General features: G+C 38.1%; 1 protein-coding gene across 1 annotated transcript in view; it reads right to left on the bottom strand.

Moving 5' to 3' along the window:
- The window catches only part of LOC109870212 (hepatic leukemia factor-like), a 24,350-nt gene extending 4,475 nt beyond the window's left edge, over window positions 1-19,875 (bottom strand). The window contains exons 1-3 of the mRNA XM_031805087.1: window positions 19,485-19,875; window positions 18,088-18,435; window positions 14,480-14,691 (exon numbers count right to left, since the gene is read on the bottom strand). Coding sequence (XP_031660947.1) covers window positions 14,480-14,691; window positions 18,088-18,435; window positions 19,485-19,623 — 699 coding nt within the window. The 5' untranslated portion in view covers window positions 19,624-19,875. The remainder of the gene's footprint in view (window positions 1-14,479; window positions 14,692-18,087; window positions 18,436-19,484) is intronic.
- Window positions 19,876-20,682: the final 807 nt, after the last annotated feature.

Here is a 20,682-nt window from a genome sequence, read left to right as displayed (position 1 = left end):
ACACACTATGGTCTACTACACACTATAGTCTACTACACACTATAGTCTACTACACTAACTACACACTATAGTGTACTACACACTATGGTCTAGTACACTAACTACACAATATGGTCTACTACACACTCTGGTCCACTACACTTACTACACACTATAGTCTACTACACAATATGGTAAACTACACACTATAGTCTACTACACACTATGGTCTACTACACTAACTACACAATATGGTCTACTACACACTCTGGTCTACTACACTGACGACACACTATAGTCTACTACACACTATAGCCTGCTACACACTATAGTCTACTACACACTATGGTCTACTACACACTATTTTCTACTACACTAACTACACACTATTGTCTACTACACAATATGGTCTACTACACACTATAGTCTACTACACACTTAAGTCTACTACACAATATAGTCTACTAAACACTAATGTGTACTACACACTATAGTCTACTACACTAACTACACACTATAGTCAACTACACACCATGGTCTAGTACACACTATAGTCTACTACACACTATAGTCTACTACACTAACTACACAATATAGTCTACTACACACTATAGTCTACTACACAAACTACACACTATAGTCTACTACAAACTATACTCTACTACACTAACTACACAATATAGTCTACTACACACTATAGTCTACTACACTAACTACACACTATAGTCTACTACACACTATAGTCTTCTACACATTATAGGCTACTACACTAACTACACACTATAGTCAACTACACACTATGGTCTAGTACACACTATAGTCTACTACACACTATAGTCTACTACACACTATCTGCTACAACACACTATAGTCTACTACACACTATAGTCTACTACACACTATAGTCTACTACACATTATAGTCTACTACACTAACTACACACTATAGTCTACTACACACTATAGTCTACTACACACTATGGTCCACTACACTAACTACACACTATGGTCTACTACACACTCTGGTCCACTACACTGACTACACACTATAGTCTACTACACACTATAGTCTACTACACACTATAGTCTACAACATACTATAGTCTACTACACACTATACTCTACTACACACTCTGGTCTACTACACTAACTATACACTATAGTCTACACACTATAGTCTACACACTATACTCTACCACACACGATGGTCTACTACACACTATGGTCCACTACACTAACTACACACTATAGTCTATTACACACTATAGTCTATTACACTAACTACACACTATAGTCTACTACCCACTATAGTCTACTACACACTATAGTCTACTACACACTATAGTCTACTACGCTAACTACCCACTATAGTCTACTACCCACTATAGTCTACTACACACTATAGTCGACTTCACACTATATTCTACTACACTAACTACACACTATAGTATACTGCACACTATAGTCTACTACACACCATGGGCCACTACACTAATTACACACTATAGTATACTACACACTATAGTCTACTATATACTATAGTCTACTACACTAACTACACACTATAATCTACTACACACTATAGTCTACTATATACTATAGTCTACTACACACTATAGTCTACTACACACTATAGTCTACTACACACTATAGTCTACTACACACTATGGTCCACTACACTAACTACACACTATAGTCTACAACACACTATAGTCTACTACACACTATAGTCTACTACACACTATAGTCTACTACACACTATGGTCCACTACACACTATAGTCTACTACACACTATAGTCTACTACACACTATAGTCTACTACACACTATAGTCTACTACACACTATAGTCTACTACGCTAACTACCCACTATAGTCTACTACACACTATAGTCTACTACACACTATAGTCTACTACACACTATGGTCCACTACACTAACTACACACTATAGTATACTGCACACTATAGTCTACTACACACCATGGGCCACTACACTAATTACACACTATAGTATACTACACACTATAGTCTACTATATACTATAGTCTACTACACTAACTACACACTATAATCTACTACACACTATAGTCTACTATATACTATAGTCTACTACACACTATGGTCCACTACACTAACTACACACTATAGTCTACAACACACTATAGTCTACTACACACTATAGTCTACTACACACTATGGTCCACTACACACTATAGTCTACTACACACTATAGTCTACTACACACTATAGTCTACTACACACTATAGTCTACTACACACTATAGTCTACTACACACTATGGTCCACTACACTAACTACACACTATAGTCTACAACACACTATAGTCTACTACACACTATAGTCTACTACACACTATAGTCTACTACGCTAACTACACACTATAGTATACTACACACTATAGTCTCCTACACACTATAGTCTACTACGCTAACTACACACTATAGTCTACTACGCTAACTACACACTATAGTCTACTACACTAACTACACACTATAGTCTACTACACACTATAGTCTACTACACACTATAGTCTACTACGCTAACTACACACTATAGTCTACTACACTAACTACACACTATAGTCTACTACACACTATAGTCTACTACACACCATGGGCCACTACACTAATTACACACTATAGTCTACTACACACTATAGTCTACTACACATTATAGGCTACTACACTAACTACACACTATAGTCAACTACACACTATGGTCTAGTACACACTATAGTCTACTACACACTATAGTCTACTACACACTATCTGCTACAACACACTATAGTCTACTACACACTATAGTCTACAACATACTATAGTCTACTACACACTATACTCTACAACACACTCTGGTCTACTACACTAACTATACACTATAGTCTACACACTATAGTCTACACACTATACTCTACCACACACGATGGTCTACTACACACTATGGTCCACTACACTAACTACACACTATAGTCTATTACACACAATAGTCTACTACACTAACTACACACTATAGTCTACTACCCACTATAGTCTACTACACACTATAGTCTACTACACACTATAGTCTACTACGCTAACTACCCACTATAGTCTACTACCCACTATAGTCTACTACACACTATAGTCGACTTCACACTATATTCTACTACACTAACTACACACTATAGTCTACTGCACACTATAGTCTACTACACACCATGGGCCACTACACTAATTACACACTATAGTATACTACACACTATAGTCTACTACACACCATGGGCCACTACACTAATTACACACTATAGTATACTACACACTATAGTCTACTACACTAACTACACACTATAATCTACTACACACTATAGTCTACTACATACTATAGTCTACTACACACTATAGTCTACTACACACTATAGTCTACTACGCTAACTACACACTATAGTCTACTACACACTATAGTCTCCTACACACTATAGTCTACTACGCTAACTACACACTATAGTCTACTACGCTAACTACACACTATAGTCTACTACACTAACTACACACTATAGTCTACTACACACTATAGTCTACTACACACCATAGTCTACTACGCCAACTACACACTATAGTCTACTACACTAACTACACACTATAGTCTACTACACACTATAGTCTACTACACACCATGGGCCACTACACTAATTACACACTATAGTCTACTACGCTAACTACACACTATAGTCTACTACACTAAATACACACTATAATCTACTACACACTATAGTCTACTACACACTATAGTCTACTATGTACTATAGTCTACTACACACTATAGTCTACTACACACTATGGTCCACTACACTAACTACACACTATAGTCTACTACACACTATAGTCTACTACACACTATAGTCTACTACACTAACTACACACTATAGTCTACTACACACTATAGTCTACTACACACTATAGTCTACTACACACTGTAGTCTACTACACACTATAGTCTACTGTATACTATAGTCTACTACACACTATAGTCTACTACACACTATAGTCTACTACACACTATGGTCCACTACACTAACTACACACTATAGTCTACAACACACTATAGTCTACTACACAATATAGTCTACTACACACTATAGTCTACTACGCTAACTACACACTATAGTATACTACACACTATAGTCTCCTACACACTATAGTCTACTACGCTAACTACACACTATAGTCTACTAAGCTAACTACACACTATAGTCTACTACACTAACTACACACTATAGTCTACTACACACTATAGTCTACTACACACTATAGTCTACTACGCTAACTACACACTATAGTCTACTACACTAACTACACACTATAGTCTACTACACACTATAGTCTACTACACACCATGGGCCACTACACTAATTACACACTATAGTCTACTACGCTAACTACACACTATAGTCTACTACACACTATAGTCTACTACACATTATAGGCTACTACACTAACTACACACTATAGTCAACTACACACTATGGTCTAGTACACACTATAGTCTACTACACACTATAGTCTACTACACACTATAGTCTACTACGCTAACTACACACTATAGTCTACTACACACTATAGTCTCCTACACACTATAGTCTACTACGCTAACTACACACTATAGTCTACTACGCTAACTACACACTATAGTCTACTACACTAACTACACACTATAGTCTACTACACACTATAGTCTACTACACACCATAGTCTACTACGCCAACTACACACTATAGTCTACTACACTAACTACACACTATAGTCTACTACACACCATGGGCCACTACACTAATTACACACTATAGTCTACTACGCTAACTACACACTATAGTCTACTACACTAAATACACACTATAATCTACTACACACTATAGTCTACTACACACTATAGTCTACTATGTACTATAGTCTACTACACACTATAGTCTACTACACACTATGGTCCACTACACTAACTACACACTATAGTCTACTACACACTATAGTCTACTACACACTATAGTCTACTACACTAACTACACACTATAGTCTACTACACACTATAGTCTACTACACACTATAGTCTACTACACACTGTAGTCTACTACACACTATAGTCTACTGTATACTATAGTCTACTACACACTATAGTCTACTACACACTATAGTCTACTACACACTATGGTCCACTACACTAACTACACACTATAGTCTACAACACACTATAGTCTACTACACAATATAGTCTACTACACACTATAGTCTACTACGCTAACTACACACTATAGTATACTACACACTATAGTCTCCTACACACTATAGTCTACTACGCTAACTACACACTATAGTCTACTAAGCTAACTACACACTATAGTCTACTACACTAACTACACACTATAGTCTACTACACACTATAGTCTACTACACACTATAGTCTACTACGCTAACTACACACTATAGTCTACTACACTAACTACACACTATAGTCTACTACACACTATAGTCTACTACACACCATGGGCCACTACACTAATTACACACTATAGTCTACTACGCTAACTACACACTATAGTCTACTACACACTATAGTCTACTACACATTATAGGCTACTACACTAACTACACACTATAGTCAACTACACACTATGGTCTAGTACACACTATAGTCTACTACACACTATAGTCTACTACACACTATCTGCTACAACACACTATAGTCTACTACACACTATAGTCTACTACACACTCTGGTCCACTACACTGACTACACACTATAGTCTACTACACACTATAGTCTACTACACACTATAGTCTACAACATACTATAGTCTACTACACACTATACTCTACTACACACTCTGGTCTACTACACTAACTATACACTATAGTCTACACACTATAGTCTACACACTATACTCTACCACACACGATGGTCTACTACACACTATGGTCCACTACACTAACTACACACTATAGTCTATTACACACTATAGTCTATTACACTAACTACACACTATAGTCTACTACCCACTATAGTCTACTACACACTATAGTCTACTACACACTATAGTCTACTACGCTAACTACCCACTATAGTCTACTACCCACTATAGTCTACTACACACTATAGTCGACTTCACACTATATTCTACTACACTAACTACACACTATAGTATACTGCACACTATAGTCTACTACACACCATGGGCCACTACACTAATTACACACTATAGTATACTACACACTATAGTCTACTATATACTATAGTCTACTACACTAACTACACACTATAATCTACTACACACTATAGTCTACTATATACTATAGTCTACTACACACTATAGTCTACTACACACTATAGTCTACTACACACTATAGTCTACTACACACTATGGTCCACTACACTAACTACACACTATAGTCTACAACACACTATAGTCTACTACACACTATAGTCTACTACACACTATAGTCTACTACACACTATGGTCCACTACACACTATAGTCTACTACACACTATAGTCTACTACACACTATAGTCTACTACACACTATAGTCTACTACACACTATAGTCTACTACGCTAACTACCCACTATAGTCTACTACACACTATAGTCTACTACACACTATAGTCTACTACACACCATGGGCCACTACACTAATTACACACTATAGTATACTACACACTATAGTCTACTATATACTATAGTCTACTACACTAACTACACACTATAATCTACTACACACTATAGTCTACTATATACTATAGTCTACTACACACTATGGTCCACTACACTAACTACACACTATAGTCTACAACACACTATAGTCTACTACACACTATAGTCTACTACACACTATGGTCCACTACACACTATAGTCTACTACACACTATAGTCTACTACACACTATAGTCTACTACACACTATAGTCTACTACACACTATAGTCTACTACACACTATGGTCCACTACACTAACTACACACTATAGTCTACAACACACTATAGTCTACTACACACTATAGTCTACTACACACTATAGTCTACTACGCTAACTACACACTATAGTATACTACACACTATAGTCTCCTACACACTATAGTCTACTACGCTAACTACACACTATAGTCTACTACGCTAACTACACACTATAGTCTACTACACTAACTACACACTATAGTCTACTACACACTATAGTCTACTACACACTATAGTCTACTACGCTAACTACACACTATAGTCTACTACACTAACTACACACTATAGTCTACTACACACTATAGTCTACTACACACCATGGGCCACTACACTAATTACACACTATAGTCTACTACACACTATAGTCTACTACACATTATAGGCTACTACACTAACTACACACTATAGTCAACTACACACTATGGTCTAGTACACACTATAGTCTACTACACACTATAGTCTACTACACACTATCTGCTACAACACACTATAGTCTACTACACACTATAGTCTACAACATACTATAGTCTACTACACACTATACTCTACAACACACTCTGGTCTACTACACTAACTATACACTATAGTCTACACACTATAGTCTACACACTATACTCTACCACACACGATGGTCTACTACACACTATGGTCCACTACACTAACTACACACTATAGTCTATTACACACAATAGTCTACTACACTAACTACACACTATAGTCTACTACCCACTATAGTCTACTACACACTATAGTCTACTACACACTATAGTCTACTACGCTAACTACCCACTATAGTCTACTACCCACTATAGTCTACTACACACTATAGTCGACTTCACACTATATTCTACTACACTAACTACACACTATAGTCTACTGCACACTATAGTCTACTACACACCATGGGCCACTACACTAATTACACACTATAGTATACTACACACTATAGTCTACTACACACCATGGGCCACTACACTAATTACACACTATAGTATACTACACACTATAGTCTACTACACTAACTACACACTATAATCTACTACACACTATAGTCTACTACATACTATAGTCTACTACACACTATAGTCTACTACGCTAACTACACACTATAGTCTACTACACACTATAGTCTCCTACACACTATAGTCTACTACGCTAACTACACACTATAGTCTACTACGCTAACTACACACTATAGTCTACTACACTAACTACACACTATAGTCTACTACACACTATAGTCTACTACACACCATAGTCTACTACGCCAACTACACACTATAGTCTACTACACTAACTACACACTATAGTCTACTACACACTATAGTCTACTACACACCATGGGCCACTACACTAATTACACACTATAGTCTACTACGCTAACTACACACTATAGTCTACTACACTAAATACACACTATAATCTACTACACACTATAGTCTACTACACACTATAGTCTACTATGTACTATAGTCTACTACACACTATAGTCTACTACACACTATGGTCCACTACACTAACTACACACTATAGTCTACTACACACTATAGTCTACTACACACTATAGTCTACTACACTAACTACACACTATAGTCTACTACACACTATAGTCTACTACACACTATAGTCTACTACACACTGTAGTCTACTACACACTATAGTCTACTGTATACTATAGTCTACTACACACTATAGTCTACTACACACTATAGTCTACTACACACTATGGTCCACTACACTAACTACACACTATAGTCTACAACACACTATAGTCTACTACACAATATAGTCTACTACACACTATAGTCTACTACGCTAACTACACACTATAGTATACTACACACTATAGTCTCCTACACACTATAGTCTACTACGCTAACTACACACTATAGTCTACTAAGCTAACTACACACTATAGTCTACTACACTAACTACACACTATAGTCTACTACACACTATAGTCTACTACACACTATAGTCTACTACGCTAACTACACACTATAGTCTACTACACTAACTACACACTATAGTCTACTACACACTATAGTCTACTACACACCATGGGCCACTACACTAATTACACACTATAGTCTACTACGCTAACTACACACTATAGTCTACTACACACTATAGTCTACTACACATTATAGGCTACTACACTAACTACACACTATAGTCAACTACACACTATGGTCTAGTACACACTATAGTCTACTACACACTATAGTCTACTACACACTATAGTCTACTACGCTAACTACACACTATAGTCTACTACACACTATAGTCTCCTACACACTATAGTCTACTACGCTAACTACACACTATAGTCTACTACGCTAACTACACACTATAGTCTACTACACTAACTACACACTATAGTCTACTACACACTATAGTCTACTACACACCATAGTCTACTACGCCAACTACACACTATAGTCTACTACACTAACTACACACTATAGTCTACTACACACCATGGGCCACTACACTAATTACACACTATAGTCTACTACGCTAACTACACACTATAGTCTACTACACTAAATACACACTATAATCTACTACACACTATAGTCTACTACACACTATAGTCTACTATGTACTATAGTCTACTACACACTATAGTCTACTACACACTATGGTCCACTACACTAACTACACACTATAGTCTACTACACACTATAGTCTACTACACACTATAGTCTACTACACTAACTACACACTATAGTCTACTACACACTATAGTCTACTACACACTATAGTCTACTACACACTGTAGTCTACTACACACTATAGTCTACTGTATACTATAGTCTACTACACACTATAGTCTACTACACACTATAGTCTACTACACACTATGGTCCACTACACTAACTACACACTATAGTCTACAACACACTATAGTCTACTACACAATATAGTCTACTACACACTATAGTCTACTACGCTAACTACACACTATAGTATACTACACACTATAGTCTCCTACACACTATAGTCTACTACGCTAACTACACACTATAGTCTACTAAGCTAACTACACACTATAGTCTACTACACTAACTACACACTATAGTCTACTACACACTATAGTCTACTACACACTATAGTCTACTACGCTAACTACACACTATAGTCTACTACACTAACTACACACTATAGTCTACTACACACTATAGTCTACTACACACCATGGGCCACTACACTAATTACACACTATAGTCTACTACGCTAACTACACACTATAGTCTACTACACACTATAGTCTACTACACATTATAGGCTACTACACTAACTACACACTATAGTCAACTACACACTATGGTCTAGTACACACTATAGTCTACTACACACTATAGTCTACTACACACTATCTGCTACAACACACTATAGTCTACTACACACTATAGTCTACTACACACTATAGTCTACTACACACTATAGTCTACTACACTAACTACACACTATAGTCTACTACACACTATAGTCTACTACACACTATAGTCTACTATGTACTATAGTCTACTACACACTATAGTCTACTACACATTATAGTCTACTACACTAACTACACACTATAGTCTACTACACACTATAGTCTACTACACACTATAGTCTACTACACACTATCTGCTACAACATAATATAGTCTACTACACACTATAGTCTACTACACTAACTACACAATATCGTCTACTACACACTATAGTCTACTACACTAACTACACATCATGGTCTACCACACACTATGGTCTACTACACACTCTGGTCCACTACACTGACTACACACTATAGTCTACTACACACTATACTCTACTACACACTCTGGTCTACTACACTAACTATACACTATAGTCTGCACACTATACTCTACCACACACGATGGTCTACTACACACTATGGTCCACTACACTAACTACACACTATAGTCTATAGTGCATTGCTTGCTGTTTGGGGTTTTAGGCTGGGTTTCTGTACAGCACTTTGAGATATCAGCTGATGTACGAAGGGCTATATAAATAAATTTGATTTGATTTGATTTGATATTACACACTATAGTCTACTACACTAACTACACACTATAGTCTACTACCCACTATAGTCTACTACACACTATAGTCTACTACGCTAACTACCCACTATAGTCTACTACCCACTATAGTCTACTACACACTATAGTCTACTGCACACTATAGTCTACTACACACCATGGGCCACTACACTAATTACACACTATAGTATACTACACACTATAGTCTACTACACTAACTACACACTATAATCTACTACACACTATAGTCTACTATATACTATAGTCTACTACACACTATAGTCTACTGTATACTATAGTCTACTACACACTATAGTCTACTACACACTATAGTCTACTACACACTATAGTCTACTACACACTATGGTCCACTACACACTATAGTCTACTACACACTATAGTCTACTGTATACTATAGTCTACTATATACTATAGTCTACTACACACTATAGTCTACTACACACTATAGTCTACTACACTAACTACACACTATAGTCTACTACACACTATAGTCTACTACACACTATAGTCTACTATGTACTATAGTCTACTACACACTATAGTCTACTACACACTATGGTCCACTACACTAACTACACACTATAGTCTACTACACACTATAGTCTACTACACACTATAGTCTACTACACTAACTACACACTATAGTCTACTACACACTATAGTCTACTACACACTATAGTCTACTACACACTGTAGTCTACTACACACTATAGTCTACTGTATACTATAGTCTACTACACACTATAGTCTACTACACACTATAGTCTACTACACACTATGGTCCACTACACTAACTACACACTATAGTCTACAACACACTATAGTCTACTACACAATATAGTCTACTACACACTATAGTCTACTACGCTAACTACACACTATAGTATACTACACACTATAGTCTCCTACACACTATAGTCTACTACGCTAACTACACACTATAGTCTACTAAGCTAACTACACACTATAGTCTACTACACTAACTACACACTATAGTCTACTACACACTATAGTCTACTACACACTATAGTCTACTACGCTAACTACACACTATAGTCTACTACACTAACTACACACTATAGTCTACTACACACTATAGTCTACTACACACCATGGGCCACTACACTAATTACACACTATAGTCTACTACGCTAACTACACACTATAGTCTACTACACACTATAGTCTACTACACATTATAGGCTACTACACTAACTACACACTATAGTCAACTACACACTATGGTCTAGTACACACTATAGTCTACTACACACTATAGTCTACTACACACTATCTGCTACAACACACTATAGTCTACTACACACTATAGTCTACTACACACTATAGTCTACTACACACTATAGTCTACTACACACTATAGTCTACTACACTAACTACACACTATAGTCTACTACACACTATAGTCTACTACACACTATAGTCTACTATGTACTATAGTCTACTACACACTATAGTCTACTACACATTATAGTCTACTACACTAACTACACACTATAGTCTACTACACACTATAGTCTACTACACACTATAGTCTACTACACACTATCTGCTACAACATAATATAGTCTACTACACACTATAGTCTACTACACTAACTACACAATATCGTCTACTACACACTATAGTCTACTACACTAACTACACATCATGGTCTACCACACACTATGGTCTACTACACACTCTGGTCCACTACACTGACTACACACTATAGTCTACTACACACTATACTCTACTACACACTCTGGTCTACTACACTAACTATACACTATAGTCTGCACACTATAGTCTACACACTATACTCTACCACACACGATGGTCTACTACACACTATGGTCCACTACACTAACTACACACTATAGTCTATTACACACTATAGTCTACTACACTAACTACACACTATAGTCTACTACCCACTATAGTCTACTACACACTATAGTCTACTACGCTAACTACCCACTATAGTCTACTACCCACTATAGTCTACTACACACTATAGTCTACTGCACACTATAGTCTACTACACACCATGGGCCACTACACTAATTACACACTATAGTATACTACACACTATAGTCTACTACACTAACTACACACTATAATCTACTACACACTATAGTCTACTATATACTATAGTCTACTACACACTATAGTCTACTGTATACTATAGTCTACTACACACTATAGTCTACTACACACTATAGTCTACTACACACTATAGTCTACTACACACTATGGTCCACTACACACTATAGTCTACTACACACTATAGTCTACTGTATACTATAGTCTACTATATACTATAGTCTACTACACACTATAGTCTACTACACACTATAGTCTACTACACACTATGGTCCACTACACTAACTACACACTATAGTCTACTACACACTATAGTCTACTACACACTATAGTCTACTACACACTATAGTCTACTACGCTAACTACACACTATAGTCTACTACACACTATAGTCTCCTACACACTATAGTCTACTACGCTAACTACACACTATAGTCTACTACGCTAACTACACACTATAGTCTACTACACTAACTACACACTATAGTCTACTACACACTATAGTCTACTACACACCATAGTCTACTACGCTAACTACACACTATAGTCTACTACACTAACTACACACTATAGTCTACTACACACTATAGTCTACTACACACCATGGGCCACTACACTAATTACACACTATAGTCTACTACGCTAACTACACACTATAGTCTACTACACACTATAGTCTACTACACACTATAGTCTACTACACACTATAGTCTATTACACACTATAGTCTACTACGCTAACTACACACTATAGTCTACTACACACCATGGGCCACTACACTAATTACACACTATAGTCTACTACGCTAACTACACACTATAGTCTACTACACTAACTACACACTATAATCTACTACACACTATAGTCTACTACACACTATAGTCTACTATGTATTATAGTCTACTACACACTATAGTCTACTACACACTATGGTCCACTACACTAACTACACACTATAGTCTACTACACACTATAGTCTACTACACACTATAGTCTACTACACTAACTACACACTATAGTCTTCTACACACTATAGTCTACTACACTAACTACACACTATAGTCTACTACACACTATAGTCTACTACACACTATAGTCTACTACACACTATAGTCTACTACACTAACTACACACTATAGTCTACTACACTAACTACACACTATAGTCTACTACACTAACTACATGCCATTCACTCACTGTGATTATCATTTATTAATCTATTCATCAATAACAGAAGATGGCCGGATCTACCTGTTTCATAATCAGGGATAACACAGATAGTCTGATAGATTAGAGACACAGAGAGACACACACACATACCTTCAAGTCATCTGGCAATAACACCTTGCGGGCCTTCTTGAACATGGGCTGTGGTTTGAGCTCCTCGGGGGCGAACTTGCGTTTGCGGGGGTCAAACATCTCCTGTCCCGGTACGCTGGACAAAACCAAGTCAGCAGGGTCAGGCACATAGCTCACTGGCACCTGGATGGACTCTGGGTCGATGGGGCTGGGAGTGTTTCTGGACGGCAGGGCTGGTGAGAGAGAGTAGGAGGACAGAAGGATGTTAGATACATGGAAGTAGGTTATAGAAATGTATTTGATAGAATTAGAGAAATTACCACTACATATTTTTTTTGGGGGGGAGGGTTGGTGGTTTAGTGCACTATTCTGAAGACATTCAAGATAAAAGTTAAACTTGAGCTAAATCAATGTGACAAGGTGAAAGTAGTGCGTTTTTATTCCCTTGCACCATGAATAGTCACATTGTTATCGTAATGTTTCCAGTAGTAGTGACAAACTGCAGCCACTGGGGGGCACAAGACACAAAGCTAACAACCAAACCTAAACCAAAGTTTGCCCGTTTGTGAAACATCTAGTACCCCGTGAGCACCTACATACTCACCCCTCGTCTTCCCCCTCCATTTCCCATCCAGAACTAACGACTGGACAGAAAAACACTGGTTCGAAAATGGTTATGTGGACAGGATTTATATAAGTCTGTATTCATCTGTCTCTGACCACTGTCCTTACACAAGCATTATGCATGTAAGTATAGATTTGCATTGAGTGGGCCTGAGGCTGGAGGCCAGCTGGTGTGAGATGGGCGAAAGCGATAGTGCCAGAGGCCCCTGCTCCTTTTCAGTGTTCAAATTACATCTCAACCTCAATCTGAACCTGATGTGACGACTAGGCCCTTCCCTAACATGAGCCGAGGTAGAATAGTTGTATAGAGAACCTTATAGCCTTCACACTCTAACTAGTGACCTGTACAGGCGGTTTACTTGTTCATCAAGCTGCCTCACACTACAGAAACAGGAGACAGGTCCCTGTCCCTATGGGCTGTTCTGGCTCGGACCGGGCTTATTTGTCAAAGGCTTAAATACTTACCTAACTAACCTCGTCCCCAGGCTCAATTGCTACCAGAGAGAGAGCGAGAGAGAGAGACAGCTGGTGGACGAGATGAATTACACTGATGCTGCCTGAGACATATACAGTGCATTCACAAAACTTGTTAGGTTACAGCCTTATTCTAAAATGGATTGAATAGTTTTCCCCCTCATCAATCTACACAATACCCCATAATAACAAACAAAAAACAGGTTTTAACACATTATTGCACATTAATAATATTTAATCAAATTGAAATATCACATTTACTTAAGTATTCAGACCCTTTACTCAGTACTTCATTGAGGCACCTTTGGCAGCGATTACAGCCTTGAGTCGAATCAATTGAATTTACCTCAGGTGGACTCCAACCAGTTGTAGAAACATCTCAATAAAGGGTGATCAATGAAAACAGGATGTACCTGAGCTCAATTTTGAGTCTCATAGCAAAGGTTCAAATAAATATGTAAATAAATCTTTTTTTTCATTATTATTGTAAAAACCTGTTTTTACTTTGTCATTGTGAGGTATTGTGTGTATATTGATAAGAAAAAAAACATATTTAATCAATTTCAGAATAAGGCTGTAAGGTAACAAAATGTGGAAAAGTGAAGGGGTCTGAACACTTTCCGAATGCAATGTAGATAGATCTATACGTAGTTCAGCTCACATGTACTGGGAAATATATGACTTCCAAGAAATATTTGACTTCCAGCCCCAGTGTGAAGATTTCATAAATCACGAGAAGGCAATGTATGCTTTATTAGAACTGTGTGTGTATAGCACCTGATAATCAACAGCTGCCTCTCAGAACCTGCTAATTAACAGCTGCCTCTCAGAAGCTGCTAATCAACAGCTGCCTCTCAGAAGCTGCTAATCAACAGCTGCCTCTCAGAAGCTGCTAATCAACAGCTGCCTCTCAGAACCTGCTAATCAACAGCTGCCTCTCAGAACCTGCTAGTCAACAACTGCCTCTCAGAACCTGCTAGTCAACAACTGCCTCTCAGAACCTGCTAGTCAACACCTGCCCCTCAGAACCTGCTAGTCAACAGCTGCCTCTCAGAACCTGCTAATTAACACCTGACCCTCAGAACCTGCTAGTCAACAGCTGCCTCTCAGAACCTGATAATCAACAGCTGCCTCTCAGAACCTGCTAGTCAACAGCTGCCTCTCAGAACCTGCTAATCAACAGCTGCCCCTCAGAACCTGCTAATCAACAGCTGCCCCTCAGAACCTGCTAATCAACAGCTGCCCCTCAGAACCTGCCCCTCAGAACCTGCTAATCAACAGCTGCCTCTCAGAACCTGCTAATCAACAGCTGAAGGGATGTAAAGTGAGGGATTTGACCTCCAGGGGGAAGATTTCACTTAAATCAAGACAAGGAAATCTATGCTTTTAAGAAGTGTCTAAGACCTGCCTATCAAAACAGTGCTTAAAATGAGTGACTAAAGAACAGAACAGTACGCTAATTAGTTGAGCTAGTGGGGTCACGACCAGGGTCTGCCATTTTAAAAGCCTGGAGAAATTAGGGGTAAGTGCCTTGCTCAAGGGCACATCGGCAGATGTTTCACCTTGTCGGCTCGAGGATTCGAACCCATAACCTTTCGATTAGGGGCATAGACAGAGGAAACACACACACACGGGTCACATCATCACAACATCTTTCACACCTTTTCCATTCTGGGTTTGAGGCCTCTTCTAAGAAACCTAATAGTAGTAGTCCTACTTTATTCTTCCTGAGCTGTGGTTGATATTGTATTATATGAGCTGTGGTTGATATTATATGAGCTGTGGTTGATATTATATGAGCTGTGGTTGATATTATATGAGCTGTGGTTGATATTATATGAGCTGTGGTTGATATTGTATGAGCTGTGGTTGATATTGTATTATATGAGCTGTGGTTGATATTGTATTATATGAGCTGTGGTTGATATTGTATTATATGAGCTGTGGTTGATATTGTATTATATGAGCTGTGGTTGATATTATATGAGCTGTGGTTGATATTATATGAGCTGTGGTTGATATTGTATGAGCTGTGGTTGATATTGTATTATATGAGCTGTGGTTGATATTGTATTATATGAGCTGTGGTTGATATTGTATTATATGAGCTGTGGTTGATATTGTATTATATGAGCTGTGGTTGATATTGTATTATATGAGCTGTGGTTGATATTGTATTATATGAGCTGTGGTTGATATTGTATTATATGAGCTGTGGTTGATATTGTATTATATGAGCTGTGGTTGATATTGTATTATATGAGCTGTGGTTGATATTGTATTATATGAGCTGTGGTTGATATTGTATTATATGAGCTAGAATTGTCTTTCAGATGTTCTCTGTACAGACAAACAGAGGATGTGGGTTTTATCCTTTTTTCCTTGTGTGTGTTGATGTGTGTGTTGATGTGTTGTGTTGTGTGTGTGTGTGTGTGTGTGTGTGTGTGTGTGTGTGTGTGTGTGTGTGTGTGTGTGTGTGTGTGTGTGTGTGTGTGTGTGTGTGTGTGTGTGTGTGTGTGTGTTTTACACACCTGCTCTGGCGAGGCTAGGGAGACAGTTCTGTGCGCCCATGCTTGTGTGTACCGACGTTGATGCGCTGGCATGGTTGCTAAGGTCAATCACCGAGGGCAAGGCTTGTGACATGATTGACGTCTGGTGCTGGGACTGTGATTGGTACTGGTTGGGGTGGGTGGAGGCGGCGAGTTCAGAGGGGAGGCCGTTTTCCGACAGGAACTCGTCCAGATCCATGTACTCCAGCTGGAAGTTGTCTCCATCGTAGGGGAGAGTCTTGTTCCACAGCGTGGGCCCCAGGAAGGCTGACTGGGGGGCACTCCTCTCCTCATCCAACTTCTTCTCCTTTTCTTGCTCCTTCTCAAATCCTAAAGAGAACATGGGGGGGGGGGGGGGTTCACAGTAAGTACCAAGACACCAAAAAAACAACGCTCATCTATACATACAATGGTAGCGCTTTACTTCGAGGTACAGAAATTAGATTACAGAAACAGTCAAATAAAGTGCTGCACAGTCGTGAGGCTTGTATGCTAGTATTGAAAGTGCTATGCTAGTATTGAAAGTGCTATGCTAGTATTGAAAGTGCTATGCTAGTATTGAAAGTGCTATGCTAGTATTGAAAGTGCTATGCTAGTATTGAAAGTGCAGCATCTATTTATTGCATCTATTATTTGGGAGACTAAAGTATCCTCTATGGTTTTCAGCAGCTCATCTTCAGGGTTATTAACTGGTTTGGATAACTGGTTTTGAGGAGCAAAAAAAGCTGATATTCGGAAGTGAAACCTGCTTTGATAACGTTACTTCAATAACAATATCTATTGCTACATCACTACCTCTCAAATGATCATACTTTCAATCAATCAATCCATTGCATCAACATAAATCACTGATCACTGGGCTAGCTATATAATTCAATACATTCATGTAGGAATAATAAGGAGAAGTGTGGTAGTTAATTGCTAGCTAATGAATTTGTCAAGTGTTGTCAGGTGACTAATATCAGAAAACATAGCTACTGTAGGCCTACTAGTGGAGCCGGTTTGGGCACATACAGACAGGCACACACGTATATAGTAACCTTATATGAACTATATCCATATGCCTGTATTTCGATAGGTAAGGACGCTGAAGCAAATCATTATCAATTTGATCAAAGATTTCAAAAAATTTATGTTGGCTATAGGCCTTTAGAGAATAGTTCAAAATGCATTATTTACGCTATCTATCTGGAGCAAAGCGAGTCCATAGATACTAGTAGATTTTCCAATAAACTATTCAATATATAAATAAATAATGTAAATAAACAAATTGTCTCTATAAAAATAAAGACAATTTAAGTTTGAGATAAGTAATTATATATTCTAGAATAGAAAGGAATAGAATAGAACAACGTAAAACAAATATAGGCTATTTTTACCTTCATGTTGTTGTTCATGTTGTTGGAGGAGGAGGGGTAGTTTCATGGGGTTCTCCAGTAGAGACTTCAATACCCAGTGATTCGACATAGGTAGAAACCTTGGATTCCCCGGGAGATGTCTGGACACTATTTTATCCATCTCGCCTCCCTTCAGCTGTCAAAAAAATCACTTAACCTGGTCCTGGTCCTGGTCCTGGTCCTGGTCCTGGTGGGCTAATACAAAATCCAAAACGTTCAACTGTATCGAAAAAAAATCTATCGAAATCACAGGTCGATTTCGACCTCAACAACTGCCGATATAAAACCCAGTGGGAAAAGCTGGTTCCAGTGACACCTGCTATTCCAATAGCTCTGTAGTCTACAGTAGAAGGCAGAGATAGCCTAGTCCTGTTCACCCATTCATACCATGTGAAAACCGAGATATGTGACGTCAAACCCTGAGATACCGCCCATTTTATCTCTCTCTCTATTGCTCTCTCTCTCTCTCGTGTGTGTGTGTGTGTGTGTGTGTGTGTGTGTGTGTGTGTGTGTGTGTGTGTGTGTGTGTGTGTGTGTGTGTGTGTGTGTGTGTGTGTGTGTGTGTGTGTGTGTGTGTGTGTGTGTGTGTGAGTGAGACACTGACAAGTCAAGACACCTTAGTCCCCTAGCTATTAGGATATTTTATTGACGGAAGGAGAAATATATAGCCTATCAACAACACTGTTTCTATATAGCCCTTGCGTTTCCAGACTAATTCGTATGGAGGTTACCTACTAGATTAGAATAGACCTAGTACTAGGCCCTACAGACTATAATTTCTCGAATTTAAATCCTGTCAAGGAGAGTTCAGAGAAGCTGGCAAAGTAGGGCTATTTATCACATGCATGTGCACAGAGAGTAATATTCCGAATAGCATAATATCTGTGTTTGTGTGTGCACTATAATTACATTATGTAGGCCTACATTGGCCGTTGTTCAAAATAGGTACAAGGTGCGTCTGTTTTGAACCCACTGTTCTCAACATGAGAAGCGCGTCCTCATATGTGAAACACGTGACAAATTACACTAAAGTTAGGCAACCTTATTTTCCAGACATATACATACATAGATGGACTAATTGCACAATGAGGTAAATGGAAATCGCTGTAGTCATGTTCCAAGCGAGGAGCTATGAGAACACTTTTTTTTGTGAGAGTGATTTTTTGATAGAGTGCTTTTT

The sequence above is a fragment of the Oncorhynchus kisutch genome, linkage group LG25 (genome assembly GCF_002021735.2).
Source record: "Oncorhynchus kisutch isolate 150728-3 linkage group LG25, Okis_V2, whole genome shotgun sequence".
Taxonomy (NCBI): Eukaryota; Metazoa; Chordata; class Actinopteri; order Salmoniformes; family Salmonidae; genus Oncorhynchus; species Oncorhynchus kisutch.
The sequence above is the reverse complement of the archived record's forward strand: the minus strand, read 5'-3'. Positions and strand labels throughout refer to the sequence as shown.